This window comes from Anoplolepis gracilipes, chromosome 11 (genome assembly GCF_047496725.1).
Source record: "Anoplolepis gracilipes chromosome 11, ASM4749672v1, whole genome shotgun sequence".
Lineage (NCBI taxonomy): Eukaryota > Metazoa > Arthropoda > Insecta > Hymenoptera > Formicidae > Anoplolepis > Anoplolepis gracilipes.
In genome coordinates, this window is record NC_132980.1 from 2,244,069 (window position 1) to 2,264,869 (window position 20,801).

Sequence of the window (20,801 nt, forward strand, 5' to 3'; positions counted from 1 at the left end):
CAAATTAATATTAAAAAAATTAATCTTAATATAATATATTATTATTATACATAAATCAAATTATATATTATTAATATTAATATAATTATTTTTATTATTTAGAAATTATTATAAAATATCTAATAATAAACTAAATTATAATTAATATGTATATGAATTAATATTAATAATTATTTAAGTAATAGTTATAAATTTTAAAATAAGAAGTGTTTTATTAACATTATGGTCTTGATAATTCATTAATCGCGTATAAAATCATTATGTCGAGAATAGAAATTGTTATTTAAAAACATCTTTTCTGATATACGATCTAATGTGTTAAAATGTGTCAAAGTACTTAGAAATTATAATAGAATTTATATTTTGATATTAGAATATTTATCTATTAATGAAATAAGACAAATGTGTCATAACTAATATATAAATAACAAAAACCTTATAAATATAAAAAATCCTGCGTTCAAAAATCTTGATATCAAATTTACAATCTATTTTAAAAATACAAAAAACTATTTAAACTAACTTTGATTAATTTGATCTGTCATTAATCTTAAAAAACATAATCCGTCGCCATAATTTGATTTTTTACAGAGAAAAAATTAATAATTCTATTTATATTAAAAATTTCATATATTTCGTTACTTGCAAAGTTAATCGGACATTTGTCGAAGTCACTCTAAATCTTTATCACATTACAATCATTACGGAGTCATGTGAAAATATAAATCGTACAAAAATTAAAATATTAATTAAATAGAAAACTTTCATGAATGTGAATATTGCTGATTTGCATTTGAAAAATGCAGTTAATATGACACAATACAGAGAAAATATAATACAGACAACAATTCTTTAATTTTGAAATTTGTAAACATTTTAATATATTGTTTCTTGTGTCACGTCATTAAAGATAGCGATTGTTAATATAACTTGAATAGCTTATATTCAAATGTCATGAAGGTTGTGATTGATGGATTGAAATTTATTTATTGTTTCTATTTACAGAAATATAAACAATCAATTTATACATATTGGGCAACAAATAATTATTTAATTAAATATATTATAACATATAAAAAGCAGAAAGAAAGACAAAAAAAACATAATGTATAAAAATTAATAAGAAACTTATAAATATTCTGCAAATTTTCAAAATAATCATTATCATTTTGCCGAAATGCCGCAAGAAATAGCCAAATAAGATATTTAAAAAAATTATTTCGCACTATTTAAAGCACCTTACTTACATATAATGCTATGTTTTAAATCAATAAAGTAAAACTTTAATATATCTTGTCGTCTTCTCAATGAAATTTTAGCTTTTTTATTGATACCTTTTTTCATTAACAAAATTTTTGAATTTATAAATTAGGCATTTATACAAAATTGTGGATGTTGTTATTAATTCAAGTAATTTTTTATTTAAAAAGTGTTTTTAAAATTATAAATGTAAATTTATAAAAAATATTAAATATTATCTTCTTAAACTATTATTCAACATTCAATTACAGTAAAATTCGAAAACGAATCAAGATTTGTCAGTTATAGAATGTTAGAACTTTTTATTGATCTGATAATGTTTTTATCAAATGTTGACGAAAGTTGTTGTTTGTCACTTATCTTAATCTTTGAAGCTCCTTAATAGAACGATACAATAGAATATTTTCATTACTGCGTCCCAGTTCAAATTCTCGTAGCCAGGATATATCCGCTCCTTCATGTTTATCCCAACTTTCTGAATATTTTATCCCGTTTTCTTTGGCGTATTCATAAGCAACTTTTGATAGTCGCTCCAAGACACGTACTGCGGAAGAGTAAGAATTCCGTTGAAGTCGATCCTTTGCTCTCTATATCTCTAAAGTCTCTAAAAACCGTTTCTCTTCCAGGAATGTGAACTCTATTTGATATTTGGGCTTTACCTCTCTGTCAAATTGGTATTTTTCTCCAAGATGTTTATAACGAGCTATATCTTCGTCAAGTCTTTTCCTGTTAACTCGGTAGCGTTTCATAACTTTATTTAGACTTTTCTTTTCAGATACAACATCGTTCATTGCTGCCTCGTACTTTATTTTCTTTTTTAGATACTTTCCTTTATTTTTCAAAATATCTATTTTTAATAGTAAAGTTTCAATATAAAGTTTCAATATAAAGTTCATATTTCGCTACTACGTCTATTACAAATCTATGTTTAATCATAACAAGTAGTAATGGGGCAGGTATGGCCCGTCAAAACAAACCCCCACCACCGCGCCCTCGGGCACCGCGGGGGTGGGGGTATCTGGTGTTTTCCCCCACCACCACCGGCACTGACAGAAAAAAAAGTGGTGGTTGGAGGGGGAAGGGTTCGCGCTCAGGTAAGAAAAATTTATTTTTGGAAAAATTTTCTGGTTTTCTCGGGACTTGAACCTGGGTCTTTCGTATTGCTGATCCTGGTCCTGGTGTGCTGAGCTAAATAAGAACTTACTAGAGTAAAGGTTAGATAAGGCATTTATGTTACGTAGTGGGGCAGGTATGGCTCTTGGGCCGATATCGGTTACGGTGCTGGTGAAGGGAAGAAAAAGCGCTTTGACGTTCTGCAAGCGGGGCAGGTATGGCTCTTGGGGCGATATCGGTTACGGAGACGGTGGTGGGACGGAAAAGCGCGTTCTGCACGTGGGGCAGGTATGGCCCGTCAAAACAAATGACGTCACATGGTAGTTAACCATGTATAACGTCATGCCTGTGAAAATGAAAAAAAAGATAATAACACAGGAATGTGCAGGTTCTGTCAAACGCGATGGTATGACGCAACGAAAGAAATAGTATTATCGGTGTCTTATATTACGATGAGCGCCTATTGTTGAAAGAGGTTGCGGAACATCTTCTTTCAACAATAAAAGTAACGGAACTACTTATATATAAAATGGGAAAGAGGAGTGGGTGAAAGAAATAGATGATTAAAAATAAAATTGCTCACATTTATTGATGCAGCTTTTTACTACAAAAATCAAGATTCTTATTACATATAATTAAGGTAATAATTAATTTTTATTAAGTAATAGTACAATATATTATTTTATATTTTATTACACAAAGGTTTACATGTTTAAGCATTACATGTCGGTATGTTTAATACGTTTTTCGTGAAAGAAAATTTTATTAAATAATCGTACAATCCAGCGATCGTTACGTTCGCAATCTTCGGTAAAAAGAGTAAGAAACTGATTAAGATCGTAACCACTACACATATAATATAAAAATACGCAGCAGTATTGCCGGCAAGTTTGAGAAAAAATTCCTTGTAATTGCTGGGTGTTCCAATGGTGGATGGTGGAATTTCGCCGCAGTCGGAGTAAAAATCCGGAATACAAAGGAGGTAATCCGTAGCTATCGAAGTAAGTGCCTGTACCATATTTATCGAGGAAGAAAGCGACCTAATGTTCTCCAGGTCGAGTATGGTTGTCGGTGTTAGCAACGATGGCCGTCGACCTCGTCCACATTCTCGGAACTCTGTCGGCAGAATACACTCCCACATGTCTGGCATCGAGATGATGGAGTGCTTGCAAAATTTCGCGAGAGTTCATTTTTTTCCAACAAAGGCGAACGAACGTGCGGTATTATTTGAATAACGTCGGTTTTTACCTCTTTTGATAATGCGATTTTATCAATATCGGCTTTCGGGTTTTCAATGTCGGATTGCGTAGAAATGTTAGTAATTTTGAACTTGTTTTCATCCAGTAACGTCTTTGATTTCGTCAATTTCACGAATCCCTCTTCTTCTTCTTTTTCAATTAGATGTTCGATTTTTTGCAGGTTTTGTTTCTCTATTCCATTACTCGATTTAATATTTTCATTCATGTCACAAAAAACATAATCTTTGCTTTCGATTTCCTCGGCGATTTCGTCGTCTATGTTCTCGGAGTATATTTCACAATCTTTCTCAGTACTACAACTAACTTGAATACTAAACGTAACGTCGATATCACGATTATTTTGCGTGACTATCCAGCATTTTAGTTTATAAGCATTGTGTAATGCGCAACGGAAGATTCCAAAATTCCAAAATCCATGGTGAGAGCAATATCGTCCGTCTTCTTCTTTTGACGATAGGTTTTTAAATGGCGGAGAGATATCTTCCAAATTATTTATATCTCTGGAAAGTATATTCCGCAAGTAGCTTGCCTTTTCGTTGCCACTAACGTAAATGTAACAACGTAAACCTAATCTAACCTAACACACACGTCTTGTAATTTCGCGCAAATGTGAAATAAAATATTTCAGATTAGTTTCACCGTCGAACCACTCGATACCGTGATAATTTTGGCGAGAGCCAATTGTTTTCTCATCTTGCTTTTGCGGATAATTCTCCAAATGGATATGGAGGCATCATAATTCAATGGCCGACGATTGGGGCGTTAATCGAGACAATAGCGACTTCCTTTGGGATAAATTTATCGTTGACATCACGGAAGCCTTGTATGTCGATGACTATGTCCATATTGTGAAAATTTATGTGCTTGCAATGACAAAGTATAACCTCTTTACGAAACGCTCGCGTTCACGTCTCGAATGAAACTAAATCTTCTTTTGTTACAATACACGTTTTTGGAAAACACGGCGATATCGATATTTTATTTGAAAGTGGAGGGGGAATTTTTAACCGAGTACTACACTACGAGTCATAAATCGTGCATAGATAAACTAGCCGGAAAAATCGACGATGACTTGACGCGACGTGTCGATTTCTATCACATTATCGAACTTTGCGTAAACAATACAGTTAACGGTCTCGGCGAGAGCTCTCTCAAATCGCACTTCTAATCGCAAACTTCCATGTTTCACAAGATTCCAATGGCCGGCACAATTAGCGGACAAATCGGGTGTAAGATCAAAAGCAAATAACGTATATTCCTTGAAATAATCCTCTCTGCTTATAGAATTTCCTTCATTCAAAAAATGGATACCTGTCCCCGAAAAAAGCGTTTGATAAGCTTCAACATAAAGCGGTTCTTCAACCGAGAAAACGGTTGTAACGGCCTACTGGGAATTTGCATACCATCGACATACATCGAGAAGAAATTTATACCCCAATTTTTAAAATTAAACGGATTTAATTTTCTATCACCATTAAATGCTTTATTATTGACGAAGCCGACTATTATTCGTTTCGGTAGTTGACCTAATATTGCATTATCTAATGATTCCGCCATTATCCCGCTATGAATCGTAAAAGTTTTAACCTCGACTCTCATAAGTGGATACTTGGCAGTAACTTTACTCAACATTCTAGCGTGTGCGAGTAACACCCCCGCGCTTATTTTCGCTCGTCTCAAAAGTAAGCTGGCATCCAATGTATGAATTTTCGATAAACTGTTACTTTCCATGAGATAAAATGAATCTTTCGAGCGTACGAGTCGTAAGCGTACTTCTACGCCGTTAATTAAAAATTTGTCTTGATTGAAAACGTCGCAATGAAGATGTCCTATAAGATCTAGCGCTCGTTCTCCGTGAATGTATCGAGCTTGTCTCACGAGTGCGGCGTTGCCTTTTGATTCCAATAGATCGTCCATGTATCCAGGTGTATCCGCGTCCCACAGTCTCGAGGTTAGATGGGTAGTTTTTGCGGCTGAAGATTAATTTAACAACGCCTCGATGTACGCGCAGTACGCGTAAGCGTTGTTCGGAGGCGACACGAGCTTTTGATTGAAATACATGTCGATCTGATTGAAGATGGAGTGGAGTAAATGATTTACGGGCCCTACTTTGACCTCTGTGGCGGCGGCGGTACCTCCCGTTCGCGGCGCGAGGTCGTCGTTGGTTTCCACGCGCACTTGAAGACTCAGCATGGTATGTGTGAGATCTAAATATTCTTCTCCATGGCTTGGGATGACGAATTCTATCGGTGAGTCGTCCGAGAGCGAGCTGACGGGTTTGTAATAGATCCATTGTAAACTTTCGATGCTAGTCTGCATGGGTAAAGAAAAAAGATCGAGTTCACTTTTTAAACAATCGCTCGAATGCGTATAAAGAAAAAACATGATTATTTACCGTAAATTTTTATCAATATCTTTTACCAATATTTTCGTTGTCTACTGTGTTTAGCGTGGTATCGTTTAAGAAAATATGTCGGATACGGTGCGCTTTCTAGAAGTTATACGACGTTTCGTGGAGGAGTTATGTCTTTTCTTTGACTTGCAATTTTTCTTTCTCCCCTTGCTTTTTAATGTTTTATTCCGCGCTTTGGTTTTTTTCGGTAATCTTTTCTTATTTGATCGCCGACGTTTACGTAACGACGTTACCGCGGATTTAACGATACGCCCGTTAAGCCCGGCGAAAGGAAACTGAGCTGCGTGCATTTTCGCATCTGTCTTATATCCCGAGCTTTTCATCAGACTACTTATTTTTTCTTTAAATCTTCTCTTGAGATTTTCGCGCGATTCTTTAAAACGGTTTTCGGCCGACACCTTTAGCGGTATATTATTTTCAATATCACCGATTATATTAACACCTGCTTGTAAAGCTTCTTTCCCTACTGCACGCGCTCCTCTACTTAGATAAGGTAGTATACGTCTAAATAATCCTCCTAGAAAACTTCCGATTCCATGTCCGCGTTGATAAGGTGCACCGACGAAAACTCTCGGAATTCCACCCCCTCTGCCGTTTTGTAAATTGTAATACTCGTAGTAGTCTGTCATGTTGCATTTGAGCACTTAATTTTTATCTTTTTCCCTATGACACCGACGTTCGCAATACTAACGGGTTCGCCTAAAGTGTAACGTCACAGTCGATGTTCCGGATTTGAAAGTTATTTTTTTTCCGAACTGATCTCTTATATTGATTTCAATCCTACTGAAATTTGTTCGTCGTAACGGGATATAATGCAGAGCAGAGAAATGTTTCACTTGATTCGTTCCGTAATCGCGACCATGCCCCTCGACCGACACTATGCGGAGAAGAAGAGACTGCACATTGCCTGTTATGTAAGATTCGCAAATATCACAATAAACGAATAGTTTATCGGGAATACCGCGAGCCAAACTACAGGGTTCGTCACTAAAGAATCCAAAGTGTCCCTTTTCAAAACCGAGTTTAACAAAAATTGATGTAGATTTTTTTTTGGAATCAGGATTATATGTCGTAAGCATAGTATAGTATCGTCCTTCCCATTTAGGAGCATTATAAAGTGCATCCCCTAAACCGAGTATTCGTAGAAGTTTATCGGAAAAGTTTATATAATGATTTAGTTTACATTTATTTTCATCACACTCAAGGTAAAACCCTATACTACCGGCGGATAACCCCCGTCGATCCAGACGAAAATGCGAACCGACTCCTTTACACGTCGTATTAATCGCGTCGAGAAGTTTGTCCATATTTTTATAAATGCCAGCCCGTATTTCGTCTTCCCTCGAAATTGTCACAGAATTTTTTTCCTCGTTACCTCGAATGTCAACATTGGCGAATGTGAGTATATTCTCACCGCGTTGTATATGAAAAAAAGTATTGGGAAATTGAATTTCGCTGAGCGCGACTTCCCATTCGCCGTGTAACTGTATCGATTGAGGCAATTCCGTAATAAATGACGAGGTAGTATTGTCTGAAAAATAACGCATACTGCTATTGCTCGGAAGAACCAGTAGAAATTGGTCCTCCCTCATTTCAAAGACTTGTTAAACTTGAAGCGGGAATCCAACTATCGAACTTGCTAGGATAACCACACCAGCTACCTAACAGCTGTTTATTATCACCACGTCCTCTGCTCTTTATCACGCGATCGACGATAAATTCTTCCTCCTGTAAATTTTTCTTAACTCGGGCTAATTCTTGCTCGTAAAAGATACTATGACCTTGCCGGCTAAGTCATTTAGTTCGTATACTCACGGTTTTCGCCAATCAAGAGTCCGATGAATTCGAAATATCTCCTCACTCCACTTCGCTTCGTATCCCTTCTCGAAGGTGACTTTTGCTCTACTGATCCGCACGAGTTCGCCAACGCGATATTTAGCCTTTTGTTTTTCGTATTTCTCGTTTTTCCAACGAAGAGTTATATTTTCGTGCGCGATGCGGGCATTTTCCCGCGTAACGACCGCAGGTTGCATTTTGATAATGGAATGACGCGTGTGATTATAAGCGTAAACAATATCCTGCAAAACATTTATGTAACGTCGTGTATTTTTATGCGTAAAATAACGCCATATACGTTCCTTGAATATTCTATTAAAACGCTCCACTATAGCTGCTTTAATATCAGGATTGCGAGTTACGCGAAAGCGAATGTCTTTTTCTTTTGTACAGGACGCGTTATAAATTCTTTACCTTTGTCGGTCTGTAGGCAAACCGGTAGACGACCATTGCTTCTCGAGAATATACGCTCAAAAGCTCGTATTACACAGATACCTATTTACTACAAGTACTACGAGTAAATAGGAATAACCGTCATTTTAGCTTTTGAGATTATGGAGATCAATCAAATCAGCTTTCCACAAATCGTCGATATTTGTCACGTTATAATGTAAACGCGGAAATTTTCGTCGTACCGGTCGATGCAACGTGTACACGTCTTGCGATTTAAGCCAGTCGAGAACATTGTTGCGACTAAAATTCGGTTTAACGGCTCGCGTTAAATTGTCCACCGCGGAATACCCTGCGTAGTGCGAGGGGTCGTAATACAGTTTTTCGAATTCCGACATTAGAGTGTCATCCAATCGAGTAAACGTTTTTTCTCTTTCGACGGAGAATCTTCGTTATCGTGTGTTAATGTTTCATCGGCGCTGTCTTCGCCGGCGGATACAAATATCGTGTCTGCGTTGGACTCGTTTAATTTACGAATGTATGATTTTGAGCGCAAAGTTTTCTTCGGAGTGGAGCTCCCGCGAGGTAACGGATTTTTAATACGATGAACTCGTAACAAATCGCAATTACCTATGAGATTGGAAGGCGTGTTTATATCATGCAGTAATCGAGCAAACTGAATTCTTCCGGTTGCTTTTACGGTTTTTCTTTCTCGTATCGCGTCGTTTATGAGATCCGAGATATTCGATCCCGTTACGACTATACCGTCTATAGTCACAACTCCGCGTCTATCCCAGCTAATCTTAGACTCCGGGGTGTCTACCAAATATTTCAATAGAGCGCGTGCTTTGTCGCGATAAGATTTCGGCACGGAGACGACTATTTATCATTTCCACCGATTGAGCGCGTTTTTTCCCGAAACTGCTACTAGCATTACTACAGCTAGTATTACCGTCACTGCTAATTAAAGTTTGCGTTTCCAAAAGTTCATTGTTATCGTCATCATACAAATCTTTCATGTCTTCGTTTTGCTCTTCATCTACCTCGTCATTATCTTTACGTAAACGTTTTCTCGCAGCTCGAACAAAGTGAAGATAACGTTGAAGTACTTCCTTATATATTTTCCATCTTTCCCCCTCGTCGCGAGGAGTCGCGAGATTAAGAATACGGCACATCTCAGTATCGAGTCGCGATAAAGTAGTTCCAGGCGTCTGCACCGACTTATTATTTTCGTTAACATTTTCCAGATTTTTTTTAATCGAATTATCCGACGATGATGCGCTGGATGCTATTTCCGGATGATGTTGATGTTGCATGCGCTGCATTCTCTCGAGATTTTCCGTAGAAATTAAAACCATTTTTTTAGCTCTTTCCATTATTCAAATATCGTAATCGATAATGCTTTACTTTTTATTCTGAAAAAAAAACAGATATAAAAAGTTGTAAATTTTTTCATTTCCCGATAATCCGTGATAATATAACTTTGAATAAAGAAGCAATAAGATAGGGTAAGAATCCTCCCCTTATACCAGTAGCTTTCTTCTGCCTCTCCAATAATCTCGTTTTGTCACGACGCGTCGTAGGATGGTTTTATGCTTAGCTAATCGCCTTTTTTCGTTACTTCCAAGCGGTACGTTTCCTTTGAGCGTATTATAAGCGCACTCTTGTATGCACTTTATTAGTTTATTATCTGCAGTGTGTAAGAAAGACACTCTTTGATTTTTTTTCAGATAGCACAAAGTTTTCAAAAGACATGCGTTTCGCTCGCCGATTGATCGTCTAGCAATTTTTATTGCTCCGTCCGTCGAATTCCGCGACGTCAGTGACGAAGGATATTTATTTTCTTTTACCATTACGATGTAATAGCGCGACTGGCAAGATGAGTATGTAATCACCTTCCTTTTATATACTCCCTCCTCTATTGCTCGATCTACGAGGTACGTAATGCAGTGAATCGTCGGGAAAGATACACGTTCGAAATCGATATTCGTCTGGATTTTTCAAATCAAGCAATAAATACCCATGCGGTCTCGAGGTTGCGTCGTAGTATGCTTCTGCTATAAACTTTGGGTCGCTGGGATAGACTTGACGTGCTAAATGACGAATTTGTGCACGATCACGTGGATTTTTGAAAACAACTATAAAATTTGCGTTGTGAGATTGTCACGTTGTCCACGCCCCTGATGGAACAGATTTTGCGAGATAAGAATAACGCTGAGATTCTTATGATGGTTTCCTATCGTAAACAGATCCACGATAGCGTCGCACGATGATGATTCTCTCATAAGATCGTCGATTATTACCAATTTCGGAGAAAGCGGATCGTTGGAATAATCTTCCGGGTGCGGCAATCCCTCTCGAAATTCGATTATATTTTTTTCGCGTTTCTCAAAGTATTATTACCGCTGAAGTATCCGCTTCTTCGTGCGCTTTTCTCCTCTACTTCTCTTTCACTCACAGCGTGTTGTAAGCGCTGATACGCATCTTGCCACTCGGCGTAATAAAATAAAATTCTCTCGAATCGTACATCGGACATGATTGATAAACTTCGAAGGAAAGTTTCCACGAAAATCGTTTTTCCGCATCCCGTAGGACCGTAGACGATCGACGTCTAAGGATATTTCCAGCGTACATCCATTTTACAAAATGAGCAATTGCGCATTTACACACAAATTCATAAATGAAATAAGTTTAGCGTCACCCTTACAAATAATAACAAGCTTGTTAAAAATGCGCATGCGTGATAAATTTTTAATGTTAAACGTTGTAATGCAGAGGAATAAGCTTATCCACGCTTTGGGGCCCTCCATCCGCGGCGGTCGCGTGCTTGCGCTAGCGAATAGCTTGGTGAGCGTAATGGCGCGGTGATAAGCGGTATCTTTAGTAAACATGCTCTCACCAGCATATATATGCTCGCGATTACAAGTGATTGAGCGTACGCGCTATTTTTAAAAAATTTATTGCTTTACTAAATAAAAAATATACCGCTTAAAAACTAAATTAATAAAACTAAAAAATATAAAAAGTTTTTATTATTTTTTATTATATAGTATATATAATATTTTATATTATATATAATATAATATATAATATTATATAGTATATATAATATATATAATATATTATATATATTATATATAAATATTAAACGCTAGGGTTATATCATGACCATCGCAACTTTGCGCTAACGAACTTACAATAAGATTCCCAATATTCTCGTAAGTCAAGTCGCGAAATGGTCGGAACGATATACCTGCGGGTCCACGCGTAAAATTTCCGGAATGAAAAGTCATCCCGACGTAAACCTGGTACGCACGAACGCGTTACGTACGTGTGAAGTTCCCGAAACGCGTTCTCTAGCCAGTTATATACATTAGCCTCCTCGGGTACGAGTCGTATACAAAAACTAATTTCGCGTCCCTCTATACCGAAATTTCTAAATTGGCGCACGTTTTCCGATAATAATACAATATTTCTAAAATTATTTTCTATTTGATCGCCAGTATATACACCCTCCTCTTCTCTTCTATCGGGCTCGTTTTCCACAGCGTCAAGTGTTTCCTCATTTGCATGCGACTGATTTTCTTCTTCTCCTACGCGAATTTGTTGATGTTGATGTTGTTGACGTTGTATTAAGCTGCTTCTTCCACCCCCGATCTGTATTGTGAAAAATAAGAATAATTAAATTATTTTGATGAAATATTTCGTAAAATATTTCTCTCTTACGTTTAAATTTTATTAATAATGTAAAATTGTTATGTTATTATTTATGTTAAGCTAACTTACTCGTTTTAATATTCTCTCTTCAACCTTCTGTTACGTCGGTATACCTTTAGGGATCGTACACCGGCGTGTATGAAATGTCGGAGACGATAATTGTTGAGTAAAAGTTTCCTAGTAAAATTGTTTCAATTAAAATAAAATTTAAACGTAAGAGAAGAACTAAAGAATGTATTAAGTTATTACCTTCCTCTATCATCGACACGTCATTTATATCATTTTCTTCTTCCTCCTCCTCACCTTTCGCTTTTTCTTCTTCTTCTCTCATTTCTTCTTCTTTTTCTTCTTCTTCTTCAGTCATTTCACCCGATTCTATTTCTGCCTCTTCATTTCCTTCCCTCAGGTCTTCATTCCGTACTTCTTCGTTTGCTGCGATGTAATCTAAAAAATATTGTATTATTTCTCTTGTTTAAAAAAATCTTTTGCGCTATTTTTTTTTATTCGATGTAATATTTTTTACTTACTTGCAAGCTGGAAGAATATGACCACTTCGTCAATCGAGCTAACTTCTCCGGAAAGCGGTTCCTCTGTGTCATTCTCTGTGTCCCCCTCCGTTAAATCAATAACAGGAGGTTCTGGAGTTAACACTATGCGTGCCCGTCCTGAAATGTACGGTATTTTAAAATTTGAAAAATAATATTTTGTTTTTCATCATCGCTATAAAATATGTGTTAAAACTTACGTGAAGGTCCCGCCTCTGGCGACGTGTCTGCTTGTCGTCTCCTGCGTAAACTTAATCTTCCGGTTCGATCATCGTTTATTCGAGGGAGACGATTTCCTTCGACTCTCGCGATCGCGATCGGACGCGTTGAGTCCAAAAATTGTTTGATTTAAATAACATATTTTATAATTTTAAACTCGATAAAAGTAAAAATAAAAACTTACCATTCGAATTCTAAAGAAATCGATGAAAATGCAGCCGAAGAAATTCTATGTGTCCACCAGCATCGCTCTCTTCCTCACCAAAACAGATCCACGATTCGATAACTTCTCCGGCGATATTCAAAAGTTCGCAAAAATTGCAACAATACCCTAGGCGGAATAATACCGCGAGCACCACGCTAGGACACTCGCCAGCGAACTTTCCGAAGACGCTATAATTTTTTTCGTCGTCGCTTGTTAATCCCGATAACAATTTGTCAAATTTCTGGCCGCATAAACTCTGTGCCAGTGAAAGGCAAATTTCTACACGTTTTTAAGATTCGACATGATAATTAATTATTTGCACTGTAACTCGCGTGATGGATAAAATTCAAATTCGGAACTTAAAATGTACTTTTTCCAATTCGGAGAACCATATTTATACATTTTAAAGAAAACGCCTCTTTAGGAAAAGGGGAAAATTCTTTGATTTTGCATTGGTCAAGTTATTAAACAAAATGCGATAGGACATTACAATGCAAAACATTCGAAAGAATGTTTTATTATTATATTTTCTTCTTTTATGACGGATTAACGGTAAGTTCAAAGAAAGTTTTGGAAATAATCTATTTCCCACGTTTACATTTCTTTTTTTGTTACGTACAGTAATTTTTATTATTTTCTTTATTTTCTCGCCGACTATTTATAAGAAATATATTGTGAAAAAAAATTTCGGAAAAATCAACAAGTAATAAACATTTATTCCTTTTTTTGTTACGCGAAGTAATCTTTATTATTTTCTTCATTTTCCCAGCGGTACGTTATAAGAAATATGTCGTGAAAAAATTTCGGAAAAACCAGCAAGCAATAAACGATTATTCCTTTTTTGTTACGCGAAGTAATCTTTATTATTTTCTTTATTTCCGCGGCAGCTATATATATATATAAATAAAACTGTATTCAATATAAATTTAGAGAAAGAATTTCTAAAGCGCGTCAAGAAAAAAACAAAACCCTGCGTCACATAAAAGTTATAAAAAAAAAGATATTTATTTATTGCTTGTTGGTTTTTCCAAAATTTTTTCACGACATATTTCTTATAAATAGTCGGCGAGAAAATAAAGAAAATAATAAAGATTACTAAAATTTTTTCACGACATATTTCTTATAACGAGCTGCCGCGGAAATAAAGAAATTAATAAAGATTACTTTGCGTAACAAAAAAAGGAATAAGTGTTTATTGCTTGCTGGTTTTTCCGAAATTTTTTTTTATTAGAAAGATGAAATAGAAAAGTGGTGAGAAAAATGCGCGCGCAGAATAATAAAAAAATTATATGTGTATGAAATTTTAAATCAATTTAAAAAATAGATTATAAAAATGTACGTTACCCTCCATAGCTTGCTTGTGTCGAGTCTAAAGTTCAGAGAATAATATTTTTATAATCAAATTTTTATACGTAGTTTAAAGAAAAAGTAAAAAGAAAATTTTTCATATATATATATATATATGAAAAATTTTCTTTTATTATATTTTTCACGATTTTTGTAAAACTACGTATAAAAATATTATTCTCTGAACTTTAGACGCGACACAAGCAAGCTATGGAGTGTAACGTACATTTTTATAATCTATTTTTTAAATTGATTTAAAATTCCATACACATATAATTTTTTTATTATTCTGCGCGCGCATTTTCTCCACCACTTTTCTATTTCATCTTTCTAATTTAAATATTCGGGAAAATTAAGTTCAGTCGTTTCCTGCCATCCGAACTAGCAAGTTCAACTGTAAAAGTTCGTTGTTTTCGTTTGTACTCTGAGCGTGATTATTCGAACTTCGATTTTCTACGCAGAAGCAGCTATCATGGACAATCGTAAGGAAATTTCAAGAAATCCTTGTATTCAGTCAGCGCTTCTAAATCAGAATACAATTTCGTGGGAAAAATCAAACTGCAACGTATGTTGTTATCTACAACATATGGCCTGAATTCATCCTATACGAAGAAAATTCATGTGGGCCTTATGACGTCGGATGGAGAGGAACTGGATTTTCTACCGATTGTTAAATTATCGTCTCATAACGTTGAAGGAATTTGCTTTGATATGGAATCGTAGCAGAAATTTCAAGAAAACATGAACAGATGTCTTTGTACTTAAACAGTGATAAAATTAAACAGAGTACGATTATCATCAACAAAATAATTATAACTTTTACTACCGCATATGGTGCTAGAGCTGTGCTAGTAGCGTATCGTGAAAACGTGCAAGAAAATCTTCCTTCCGAAAACATCGAGGATACGAACGCAAACGGACCTACACCGAAGAAACGGAAAACTTACGGCGTTGCGATAGTAATGCAGAGAGCAACCTTTCTGGGACTGGAAAATATGGTTGGATGTGTAAACGCTCGTTTGAATCAACTAAATTTAATTTCCAACTGTGTCGACGAATGTGCGCGATATCTAATGAACGAAATAGAGATAAATTTTCCTATCAATAGTAACATTAATAGCAGTATTATAAAACTTCTGATCAAGAGTAATAACAAGGAAATAGAACGTAACGTACGCATTCAGCTAAAAGATTTATCATTTCTCGATATATACTTTGAAATAACATTTTTAAAAATAACCTCGCTTTACCTCAATCAAATTGTACATATGATAGTAACAAAACGAAAATTATAATCATTATCCCAGGAATATTTTCTTTAATTATTCATTTTGTAAAAACTTCTTGAATAATTTTGATTTTGTAAAAAAAATTTTAAATATAAACGTTACATATTTGTACATTTAAATCTATTGTCGATTTCTTTCACCCACTCCTCTTTCCCATTTTACATATAAGTAGTTCCGTTACTTTTATTGTTGAAAGAGGATGTTCCGCAACCTCTTTCAACAATAGGCACGCATTGTAATATAAGCCACCGATAATACTATTTCTTTCGTTGCGTCATATCGTCGTTTGACAGAACCTGCACGTTCCTGTGTTATTATCCTTTTTTCATCTTCAGACGCCTTCACAGGCAGACGTTATACACGGTCGCCTACCATGTGACGTCATTTGTTTTGACGGGCCATACCTGCCCCACGTGCAGAACGCCAAAGCGCTTTTCCGTCCCACCACCGTCACTGTAACCGATATCACCCCAAGAGCCATACCTGCCCCGCTTGCAGAACGTCAAAGCGCTTTTTCGTCCCTTCATCAGCACCGCAACCGATATCACCCCAAGAGCCATACCTGCCCCGCTTGCAGAACGTCAAAACGCTTTTTCGTCCCTTCACCAGCACCGCAACCGATATCGGCCCAAAAGCCGATACTTGCCCCACTACGTAACATAAATGCCTTATCTAACCTTCACTCTAGTAAGTTCTTATTTAGCCCAGCACACCAGGACCAGGATCAGCAATACGAAGGACCCAGGTTCAAGTCCCGAGAAAACCAGAAAATTTTTCCAAAAAATAAATTTTTCTTACCTGAGCGCACATCTTTCCCCCTGCAGCCACCACTCTTTTTTCTGTCAGTCCCGGTGATGGTGGGGAAAAACACTCCCCGCGGCGCCCGAGGGCGCGGTGGTGGGGGTTTGTTTTGACGGCCATACATGCCCCATTACTACTAGAAATTATCATGCTTATCAAATAGAAAATAACAAATAGTTGCTACATAAACAAACCTATATTGATATACAGTCTTGTTATTTTGTTAATAAAATATATATCACCATATTTATTTGTGAATTGTAAAATTAATCGTTTTTGATCATTTTTGACATTTATTAATGCAGGGGAGGATTAAACATTTTTGGATTCTTCTACTTGGGACAATGTGTATTTTACATTTATGAGATTTTTTTAAAAACATATAACCGCTGTTCAATCGAGCGCATATTTTCTCAACAGTATGTGATATTTTCGAAAATATATGATAAACTATAGAAATAACATTAAGATGATATTTATGTCTATTAATTCTGTTAGCATAAAAACTACCTTTTTTAGAAATATTTTTCAAAAAAGGTACAACTTTTTTTCTTTTTGTTTCTCTTTCTTCTCTTAAGCTTAAAATTTCCTTAATTATCTTATTTTCATTTAATTAAATTAATAGTATTTATTATATTGTTTCTATGTACATATACATATATATAAAAAAATGTAAAACAATTATAATTTTCGAATTATTTATTTTCATGGAGTATTATTACTTAGAATGTTTATAAGTATGATATTAATAATCAATTATATTATACACTAGGATATGATGGCCATACAGAAAAGATGGCTGTAATTTTTTCAATAATCGCTACATAGTGCGCTCTTTTAGTGATTATCAAAAATAATCGATATTTGCAGTAGTATATGTGCATACATTGTTCGAAATAACGATATTGTGAATCTTATATCATATTTTTATTTTTGATTACCTGCAAAGTTTTTCATTTGTCCACTAAAACTTATAACGTCGAATAAATGACAGTTAAGCTATCGTAATTGACGTTAGACATATAAAGATGGGTAAATTGTTATATGACTTATAATTTTTATTTTCGTTTTCACTATTTTTTTATAAATATTATGGCTATCTTTAATAGTGTTTGACATATTACCCTCACTGAAGCTTAAATTACCTAATAATATCGAAATTAAAAGGAAAATATTTAATAGAAATTTTATATTATCAAAATAGCACAACATAAACCTTGGTCATCTTACCCAACTTTTAAGAAAAAGATGACCATAGTGGCGGAAAGATGGCCATAATATTTATAACGAAAATAAAAATTATAGGTCATATAACAATTTACACATCTTTATAATATGTCTAACGTCGATTACGATAGCTTAACTGTCATTTATTCGACTATTTATTATACCTTTTTTATTAATAACTTTTCAAAAAATAACGATTGTTAATTAAAACTTTGATAATATAATTGACAATTAATGAGGTAGCGTTTCCTTATATCTGTAATTATCAAACGATGTACGTAATAAAATCAACTGCAAACTATAAATCACTCATTTAGCATATCTTTGTTTTTCACATATTCATAACTTGGATTTGTACGTTTTCTCTTTCTAAAAATAAAATTAAGATTATGAACTGAGAGCAAATATATCGACGTCATTTGAATATCATTATCTTTCATGAAGTTGATGCGCGCTATGTAAATAACTGCAAACGGGATGTTTTGCATAATATTTCATTGTCAACATCTATCTTAACTTACACATTGTTTGATGTAAGAGATAATAGAAAAAAATAAAAACTTTTTATTCAATATTCGACTTTTTAATTATGTTTTGAGCTAAATACTTCAATTGTATTATATGCTTAATACAGATAAAACATAATCTTCGTTATTTGTTTGCTCCGTGAAAATGTTCTCACGTGCAATGTATAATATTTTTAACAAATTATCTTTTTGCATATTACTGAATAAATGCGTTTCCTCTTTCTTGAAATTAATAAAATACTTTTTAAGCATCCTGTATATATTCCTTGGCAGATACAACTGCTTCTTTATTATTATCGGCGATTCGTAAATCACGGCAGTGATTTCTTTTTAGTGATTGCACGAATACGTGTGTTTCTCGCGAATTTTTTTCGTCATACATTCGTGAACAGTGATTTCATTATTGTCGAGAAAAGGATCTTTTTCTATGATAATTTTTCACCAAGCTGCAACAGTTTAAAAATAGCCTTTTCTTGATATATAAAAAGTGTTTTCTATATTTATGTGCGTAGTGTATTTTAAGTAAAATTATGATATGTGATTATTAATTATTAATATTTTGTTTATGAATATTTTAATAATTTATGTACGGTACGTATATATAGTATATCTCTTTTTAATTCGTTCTTTGTTTCTTTTCTTCTCTTTTTTCAACTTGGCTTTTTTAACTTTCCAATTTATTTAATTATTACAAACTGTCGACATTTGCATAATAATTTGACGGTTGCAGACGACACGTGTGAAACAAGTCATAACGCAAATGCTTGATAAAACCACGCGGCGTCGTGGAAATAAGCAACAACACACTTTGAAATATTTGATAATCAATAACATGTACTTTTCAGAAAAAAGATATAAACACAATATAATAAATATTAATTTAGTTTAATGAAAACGAGTTAATAAGGTAAACTTTAATTTAAAAAAAAAGAGAACGACTTAATAAGGTAAACTTTGATCTTAAAGAAAGAAAGAATTTGAAAGAAAAAAAATTATATCTTTTTAGGAAAAAATTTCAATGAAAGTAATTTTCATGCTAACAATAATAAGAGTATTAATAATAATAACATAAATATTCATTTTAACTTTATTCGTGATGGTTTGATTGCGACAACAATGCTCTTTTTTTAAGAAACAACGAAATCAATGTTCCCGAACGTATGGTGAGAAGAAATGGCGAAAAATACACATATTCGCGCGATGAATGGAAAGAGACTGCCATGGTCGACAAATTATCAATGATGATAAAGTAGCAATTTACCTACTGTACGACTGTAAGAACTCATTACAAGATGTTTAAAAAATCTTATTGATAAGTTTCTACAAATAGTGGGCGAATCCATTTGGCGATATCGTAAAAGATGTTTAAAAAGTTAATATGTTAATTATGATTTATTACATTTTTAAAAATATTATGTAAAATTTTTATGGACTACAGGTAAATAATGAAGATTTTTTGTAACTATAATTTTAGCTCATATTGCATTTTTCTAAACTGAAACATATAGAGAAACGTGGGGTAGAACTGCAGTAGTGTTATAGTGGGGATTCTAAGCCATGGGGCGCCGAGGGGGGGTGCGGGGGCGGGGGTATCTGGGAGGCGCGAGGAGTCTGGTGTTACGGAAAGGGGGGGTGAAGGGTCCTACACACGTTCGAAAGTAGATGTTTATCTTTGCGGTTGATTTTATAGCCGGGGGTATTTTAGAAGTCATAAAACTGTTTTTTTCTAATTTTATGATCATTTTATGGTCATTATATCATTAGGATTTTAAGCGCCGGCGTTCGGCAGCTTTGTACCCTCGCGGAAAATCTCCCATAAAACTGGAGCGAAACATCTTTCATAATTTTTAAGGAAAGAATGCAACGCATCAGCGCCAACATTCGGCTGCTCGAATTTGAGAATCTGTCTCCGTGTATTCAATTAAAGCGTATTCAACAGTCGTCGAGTGTCTTTCGATTTAGTGCTAAAATGAATATAGAAGATGTGATTGTCATCGAAGACAATGAAGACAATGAAGATATGGTTATCATCGACGACAGCGATGAAGAAGTGAAAATAGTGATTGACTCTGATTATGAGAGTGATCCGGAAGACTATTTAAATGAACAAGTAGTGCCGTTAGTGAAGATTTACGAAATATAACTGAACGGCAGGAAATGTGTAATATCATATTTTATTATGAAGTAAAAAAGTACGACAACGACGAGGAAAATAGTGAAAAATTTTGTTCGGGATGTTTCATTGAAGTTCAAGATTCATATACACAAGGGAAAATTGTGTATAAACATGAAACTGGACAATATATTTATCACGGTTGGAACTCGTGAATAACTGTGGACATTCACTGTGCCAAGTAATAGCATGTAGTGTGTGCCGTTTTTGTGTGCAGCAATAAACTTTTGTAGACATTTGCTAGGACTAAGTGCTGTGAAAAATGATGACCGAAAAACTATTGAATGCGGTGGTGGAGTTTCAACGAAATCGCGAACTTGGCATAAAAAATTCCTCAACAGTGATCTTCAAACTACAAAGTTATATATGGACAAATGAAAACAACAGACTAAGGGGAAAGCCTTGCGAGAATTGCTGTTTACCAGGCGGAAATCGGCAAGCATGTCCTGAGCAGTTACAAGAAATCCATCGGGAAATCCG

The 20,801-nt window shown here is 34.8% G+C and overlaps 2 protein-coding genes across 2 annotated transcripts; both read right to left on the reverse strand.

Moving 5' to 3' along the window:
• Positions 1-4,680: 4,680 nt before the first annotated feature.
• Positions 4,681-5,549, reverse strand: LOC140671349 (uncharacterized protein F54H12.2-like). The gene is made up of 2 exons (XM_072902601.1): positions 5,105-5,549; positions 4,681-4,943 (listed from the first exon to the last, which is right to left on the reverse strand). Exons 1-2 carry the CDS (start codon positions 5,547-5,549, stop codon positions 4,681-4,683), a joined length of 708 nt encoding a protein of 235 aa, XP_072758702.1.
• A 1,182-nt stretch (positions 5,550-6,731) lies between these two features.
• LOC140670892 (uncharacterized) lies at positions 6,732-7,666 on the reverse strand. The gene has a single exon (XM_072901715.1). The coding sequence runs from the start codon at positions 7,635-7,637 to the stop codon at positions 6,732-6,734; it is 906 nt and encodes a 301-aa protein (XP_072757816.1). The 5' UTR covers positions 7,638-7,666.
• Between the last annotated feature and the right edge of the window lie 13,135 nt (positions 7,667-20,801).

Excerpts from the sequence above, each read along its gene's own strand:
- LOC140670892 (XM_072901715.1), bottom strand. The coding sequence starts at position 7,637 with ATGAGGGAGGACCAATTTCTACTGGTTCTTCCGAGCAATAGCAGTATG.
- LOC140671349 (XM_072902601.1), bottom strand. The coding sequence starts at position 5,549 with ATGGACGATCTATTGGAATCAAAAGGCAACGCCGCACTCGTGAGACAA. Across the intron at positions 4,944-5,104 it reads CAATAATAAAGCATTTAATG|GTATCCATTTTTTGAATGAA; the intron begins GTGATAGAAAAT and ends TTTCGGGGACAG.